Source organism: Fulmarus glacialis, unplaced genomic scaffold, assembly GCF_000690835.1.
Source record: "Fulmarus glacialis isolate BGI_N327 unplaced genomic scaffold, ASM69083v1 scaffold446, whole genome shotgun sequence".
Lineage (NCBI taxonomy): Eukaryota > Metazoa > Chordata > Aves > Procellariiformes > Procellariidae > Fulmarus > Fulmarus glacialis.
Window position 1 is genome coordinate 10,027 of NW_009215978.1, and position 6,675 is coordinate 16,701.

The window sequence follows — 6,675 nt, forward strand, 5'->3', positions numbered from 1 at the left end:
GCACCCTGCCTGAGGCAGCTGCAAAAGCTCCACAGATGACCCTGGTTTACCCCCTCCCTCTTCCACAGGCGCAACGGGAAGGTGCAGCACTGCCGGATCCACTCGCGGCAGGATGCCGGCAGCCCCAAGTTCTTCCTGACGGACAACCTGGTGTTCGACAGCCTCTACGACCTTATCACCCACTACCAGGAGGTGCCGCTGAGGTGCAACGAGTTTGAGATGAGGCTGACGGAGCCAGTACCGCAGACCAATGCCCACGAGAGCAAAGAGTGAGTGCATGCATGTTTGGGGAGGGTGGGTCGTGTCCACTGAGCGGCTGGGACCCCATGGGAAACCCTCCCAGGTCTTGCTACAGTCCTTCCTTCCTTGCTGGGGCTCTCTGGTCCCCACTTGCTCCCCATTGAGCTCTCTGTGTCACAGCAGCCATGCTGGCCAGCTTCGTTGTTGATGGAGCTGGTTGTCTTGGAAGCTCAGTGCAAAGAAAGGAGGTACCGGGCTTGGTTGGGACACCCTCGCCCATGCCGCATATCACCAAATGGCTCTGTTCCTGCCTGTCCCAGAGAAAGGAGAAGACAGCCCTGCTGCAGTGTTACATATATGATGACCTCTGCTCCCAGTCCTTCTTCTGAGGATTCAAGGCAGTCTTTTGTGGGCTGGAGGGGAAGCAGTACGGCATGGCAGAGGTGTGGGACGAGCCGGTTGTGGGGAGACCCGTGCACAGTGATATGTCTTTCCTGAAAGGTGGTACCACGCCAACCTCACCCGGCCCCAAGCCGAGCACATGCTGATGAGGGTGCCACGCGACGGAGCCTTCCTGGTGCGCAAGAGGAGTCAGCCCAGCTCCTACGCCATCTCCTTTCGGTGCGTCCCTGGGAGGAGGGTGGTGGGCGCAGGAGGTGGAGCTGGGATGCTGCAGTGTGTGAAAGAGCAGGAGAGGGGACGTGAGCCTGGTCTGAGCCCTCCCAGAGCTCTTCTCTCTCCTGGGTGGCCCTGGATAAGCCTTGCTGCCCGTGAGAGCCTTTAGGACCCTGCTCCTCCTCCCATCTCCCATCTTCTGGTGGGAGATGGCTGTGCTCAGCAGCCAGCCCGGGGGCACCTTTTCTTTGGGTGTCTTTATTTTGGCAGAGACCCTCTCTTGCCAGGCACCAAGTGGCTTCTCTCTGTCTTTCTACCTGCCAGGGCGGAAGGGAAGATCAAACACTGCCGAGTGCAGCAGGAGGGCCAGACCGTGCTGCTTGGCAACTCCGAGTTCGAGAGCCTGGTGGACTTGATCAGCTACTATGAAAAGCACCCTCTGTACCGCAAGATGAAGCTGAGGTATCCCATCAACGAGGAGACGCTGGAGAAGATAGGGACAGCGGTGAGTGTGGGCAGCTGTTGGAAGAGCTAAGCCAAAGGATGATGGAGAGGTCCGTTTTGAACTGGTGCCTTTAAGTGGTGGCGTGTGACCCGTGTCTGTGCTTCGCAGTCCGCATCTCTTGGGGCTTCGTGCCCTATTGGAAACACTTATTGGCTTGAGTGAGATTTATTGCTGCCCCTCTGACCCAGGTCAGCAGGGAGCGTGTGCTGGGCATCTGTTTGCTGCACGCAACATCATCTCTGGCCTTGTGCCTTCCCGGGGGCATTCTCCCTACCTCCCCCAAGGCAGGACCTGTTCTTCTGCAGAGCCACTGTTGTAACCGCTGGCCCTTTGCTTCCATAGGAGCCGGACTACGGAGCCCTTTACGAGGGACGTCATCCCGGGTTCTACGTGGAAGCCAACCCCATGCCCACCTTCAAGGTACGCTCTCACTGCTTGGCATGAAACAACCTGCAGGTTTTGCACGCTTATTTCTAGACCATGCAGGAAGACACGCTCTAGGCTGAGCCTTGCAGCTTCCCAGGCTGGGCTGCCTCTTGTTCTGAACTCTCCAAACTAAACCCATCAGTGGCTCCGGCTTAAAGGAAAGTGCCTGTGCGGGGCCATACCAGACTTGTGACCTCTGGTTTGGCATAAATGGGGGCCTTGATTTGTTCTGCAAGGGTCCCTAGGGTCTGGCAGCCTCTGGCAGTAGGCTTGGATGCTGCCTGCACACAACGTGCCTCACAGCCCCCCCAACAAACACGGCTGCAGTGGGAGGTGACCTCTCATCCCGTGGGCTTGTTGTCCGTGTGACCATCCGCTGCCCAGCCTCACGGGACCCCTCCTCATTGCAGTGCGCAGTCAAAGCCCTGTTCGACTACAAGGCACAGCGGGAGGACGAGCTCACCTTCACCAAAAACGCCATCATCCAGAATGTGGAGAAACAGGAAGGAGGCTGGTGAGTTGGTGCCGAGCCTCCTTTTTCCCTCGGGGACACAGTCAAACCTTGGTGTCACCATCCATACAAAGGTGTGTCCCCTCTAGGGTTGGGTCCGTTTGGGGATTGCCCACAAGCTGCACAGCCCCAAAGCCTCACGAACCCTAAAAGCAGATGATGGAGGAGCTGCCTGTCACCCGTGACGCCCAGTCAGGATGCTCTGGGATCCCACGGTGGGTGCTGATGCTGCCCCTTCCCTCTCTTCCAGGTGGAGAGGAGATTATGGCGGCAAGAAGCAGCTCTGGTTCCCTTCCAACTATGTAGAGGAAATTACTAGTCCCAGCAGCCTGGAGCCGGAGCGGGAGGTGAGCTTGTGCCTGCGTGGAGCAAGGAGGGGTGGTGGGGAGGAGTGCGAGTGCGCAGCCCCCCGCGCTCAGCCGCACAGTGCCGTGCCCAGCGCCATCCTGCCTGTGCTTCGTTCCCAGCAGCAGCTGGATGAGAACAGCCCCTTGGGAGACCTGCTCGGAGGTGTCCTGGACGTGCCCTCCTGCCAGATCGGTGAGTGCCAGGGAGGGATGGAGGAGTGGGGGGTGTTACAGCCGTTTGCAGGTCTTCTGGGCCGAAGGGCTTTGGTCTCCGTCTGTCTCTAGGCACCCCTGTGCCTGCCGCGAGTGAATGCATGTCTATGGCGTGTGCTTGCCATGTGGGGACACGCTCTGCTGCTGCTCCTGGCACAGAGGGTGCCTCGGGGTTTGGGGTTCAGGCGTGTCCCTGCAGCCCGAGTACAGCCGAGGAGTACCCGGGGTCGTGCCGAGGAGCCGCTCCAGCACGCCTCGAACCTGCTCTCGGGGGGCAGCCGCCCCACGGGCAAGGGAGCTCAGGCCAATTTTGTAGGCTCCTTCTTTTCTGTAAGGATTTGTCCTTCCTCGCGTACGTGTGGTCCAGCCTCCCTGCCAGGCTGCCGCAGGCTCTGGGGCTCCTGGGCGCTGGCTGAGCTGGGTCCGGTCTGCAGCTCTCTGCTGTCCCTCGGCTCCCTGGAGCCCAGAGGACGTTGTGCTCCAGGTGGCTGTTCCCACCTGGGCACCTCAGGGCACAGAGTGAAGAAGATGCAGGAATGAGAGGAAGATGCAGGAATGGGAGGAAGAGGGCATTACAAAGGTCCCATGAGGCTTCTCAGGCCCCTCAGATACACTCTGCATCCTCACCTATCCCTTCCTGGGCTCCATCTGTTGCCTCCAATGACCAGAAATGGGAGCTTCTCCTCTTAGCTGAAGAGTCCCAGGGCAGCCATGAGAGTCCCTCAGTCTCTTTCCTCTCTCCTTCTTCCTCCGTGGTGTGAAGGACTTGGCTCAGCATCTGCTTGTGACCTTGCCCTCTCTCCCTCTCCCCACACAGCCATCCGCCCGGAGGGGAAGAACAACCGCCTCTTCGTCTTCTCCATTAGCATGGCCTCGGTGTCACGCTTGTCCCTTGATGTGGCAGCCGATACGCACGAGGACTTGCTCGACTGGGTGAAGAAGATCCGGGAGGCAGCCCAGACGGCTGACGCACGGGTGAGTCTGGAGAGCCTGTGGCAGGGGAGACATCTCCTTGCCAAGTCTTGGATTCTCCAGGAGCCGAAGAGGTGGGGGGGTGGTGAGACGACTGGCAGAGCCTGCGACGACTGGCAGAGCAGTTACAAAGATGATCAAGCCAGAGTAATCTTTGACAATATAGCAAGGGGTGGTGGCCACGCACTGTGGCTTGAGAGGTTCAAGCCGTCTGGGAAGATTGGTCCTTTGGGAGGGTGTTACAGCCTCAAGAGGTGGGGGGTCTCCATCCGCGGAGGGTGGCAAGGCTCAGCTACAAGGCCCCAGCCGCCCTGCGCTGGTACCGGTGCCAGTCCTGCACCAAGGGCCCTTCCCAAGGGCGCTTTTGTGGTGTCCCCCCATGCAGACCCAGCAGACCTGCTAGGGGTTCCCACAGCGTGGGCAGGAGCGGCCACTCCAGGCCAGCGCTGCCGTTGACCGCAGTTGGTGAGCTGGGTTATCCAACACCGCTGCTCCCACCTGGCCCTGACACCTCTCTCTCCCTCTCTTGGCAGCTCTCCGAAGGGAAGATGATGGAGAGGAGGAAGAAGATTGCCCTGGAGCTTTCGGAGCTAGTGGTCTATTGCCGACCTGTGCCCTTTGATGAAGAGAGTGAGCATCTGCCGGTCTGGTGGCCACCGCAGGCAGTCACCGTGGCATTACAGACCCCGCGGTGGCTAGATATCAGCAGAGGGCAGGTGTCCAAAGCAACTTGGAACCAGTTTACATTGGAGCTCTGGAAACATCCTTCTCCAGAGGATGGAAGTTCCCTTCCCTGTCCCTTTGTTGCTGGGATCTGTCACCATCCAGAGCAGCTGCTGAGGGAGCAGGGCTGGGGAGCATCATGCCCGATCTCCGGGAGTGGTTTTGATGCTTTCAGCCACCGATGTTGGGCACCCGGCAAACGCCCGCCGTGGCAGAGCAGGGTCTGCACAACCTGATGGTGGCTGAGCCAAGGGAGCAGACGATGGTGTTAGGATGGGGCCTGGGGTTGTTGAAGTGTCTGGAAAGGGAATGTGCTCCTGGCTTACGCTGTGCTGTTTCCTGCCAGAGATCGGCACAGAGAGGGCCTGTTACCGAGACATGTCCTCCTTCCCTGAGACCAAGGCGGAAAAGTACGTCAACAAGATCAAAGGCAAGAAGTTCCTGCAGTACAACCGCCTGCAGCTCTCCCGCATCTACCCCAAGGGCCAGCGCCTCGACTCCTCCAACTACGACCCCCTGCCCATGTGGATCTGTGGCAGCCAGCTGGTAGCCCTCAACTTCCAGACCCCAGGTGAGGGCAGCAGGCAGGGAAGGCTCCTGGGGTACCCTGCGCCTCCTCCTAGCCACCTGCCCGCACCCCTGCTAACCTGGTCCTGGCAGACTGGGGGTCTAGGAGGGGCTCTGCAGGGAGCAAGACCCGGTGTTCATGTCCAGGTGCGTGGCTGCCGCAGGGGAAATGTGTTCCAGAGGGCTGGATTGACTGGGGGAGCTGGGCTGAGCCAGGAGGTTGTGGTGCCACGGGGACAAGATGAAGTGGAGATGAAGCAGGGAGTCCCCCGAGGTCCCTGGTGACAGGCAGGGGAGGTGCCAAAGGGGACGGTGCAGCCCCAGCCTTGGGACACCAGCTGGTCGCAGGGTCTGAGTCAAGCTCGCTGCCCTGCTCACCTTCCCCAGCTTCCACTCCTGCTCCTGCCGCGCAGTCCAGCCTTCCCCTTTCCCTGGCCCTTGCCAAACCCTGCTGTGAGCCCGTCCAGCTCACCAACCCCCCAGAAAACCACCTGCCTCTTTTTTCCCGCTGGCTTTTTCATTCCTTTTGTAAATTCAAGCATTCGCAGGGCAGTTTGGCAAACGCTAGAGCCAGCACAAGGAAAGCTGGAAGGAGAGGGAGGAAAAGAAGGAGGTGGAGCATGGGGTAGTTGGGCAGATTGTGCAAGAGAAAGTCACCCCATGGCCCCAGCACGTGCACAGGCTGCAGTGAGGCCGTGCTGCACGAGGCATTGCCAAGGGACGGGCCAGGTCCCCTTGCAAAGGGCTTCCCGCAAGGCACCAATAATCCAGGTGATCTGGCTTGTGGAAGGGGCACAGGGTCTCCTCCCTCCATCTCCTGCCTGTGCTTTCCAGACAAGCCCATGCAGATGAACCAGGCCTTGTTCATGTCCAGCGGCCAGTGTGGGTACGTCTTGCAGCCGACCAACATGCGGGATGACATCTTTGACCCCTTCGACAAGAGCACGCTGCGGGGGGTTGAGCCGCTCTCCATCTCCATTGAGGTCAGTACCTCCTCCCAGCATGGGAGGAAGACAGGGTCGGATCCAGGCGGTTACACTGAGCTTGGGGTGATACCATGCTTTTTCGGGTTCCTGGCCTCTGTCTGCAGCTGCTCCTCACCAAATCCCTCGGCCCTTGCCTAAGAGCTGTAAATCCCTCGGCCCTTGCCTAAGAGCTGTCCTGCAGCGCAGGCTTGGAGAGCCCTGGCTGAAGGGGAAGACCCATGGGTGCTGCTGAGGGAAGCGCCGCCAACCTCCCCGGCTGCCTGGAGAGGAGCAGCAGGAGCATCCCTGGGTGCTCCCCCCGGGACTCCTCCCAGCCGGGGCCCCATGCCGGCGGGTGGTATCCACGAGCCGCGGAGGTGGCATCCCTGTCCCCAGAGCCTGGCTGGCACTGCCTGAGTGCATGACGGCTCCCAACGGGATAACACAAGAGCTGTGCCTTGTCCCCTCCTTGTCACTCGGTTGCTCCGGGCTCAATGTTTCCATGTCCCCTTGCTCATGGCCCCTCTCGGGAGGATGCTTGAGGTCAGAGCGGCCGTTTCTGTGTTGCACTGCTGGGGATGATAAGGGGGG

At 60.1% G+C, this 6,675-nt stretch overlaps 1 protein-coding gene across 1 annotated transcript in view; it reads left to right on the plus strand.

The window, feature by feature from the left end:
• The window catches only part of PLCG1 (phospholipase C, gamma 1), a gene marked incomplete at its 5' end in the record, with an annotated part of 18,928 nt that overhangs the window by 8,857 nt on the left and 3,396 nt on the right, over nt 1-6,675 (plus strand). Inside the window, 11 exons of the mRNA XM_009579103.1 lie at nt 69-269; nt 742-861; nt 1,180-1,360; nt 1,703-1,780; nt 2,197-2,300; nt 2,548-2,644; nt 2,768-2,837; nt 3,675-3,832; nt 4,363-4,459; nt 4,899-5,123; nt 5,954-6,102. Coding sequence (XP_009577398.1) covers nt 69-269; nt 742-861; nt 1,180-1,360; nt 1,703-1,780; nt 2,197-2,300; nt 2,548-2,644; nt 2,768-2,837; nt 3,675-3,832; nt 4,363-4,459; nt 4,899-5,123; nt 5,954-6,102 — 1,480 coding nt within the window. The remainder of the gene's footprint in view (nt 1-68; nt 270-741; nt 862-1,179; nt 1,361-1,702; nt 1,781-2,196; nt 2,301-2,547; nt 2,645-2,767; nt 2,838-3,674; nt 3,833-4,362; nt 4,460-4,898; nt 5,124-5,953; nt 6,103-6,675) is intronic.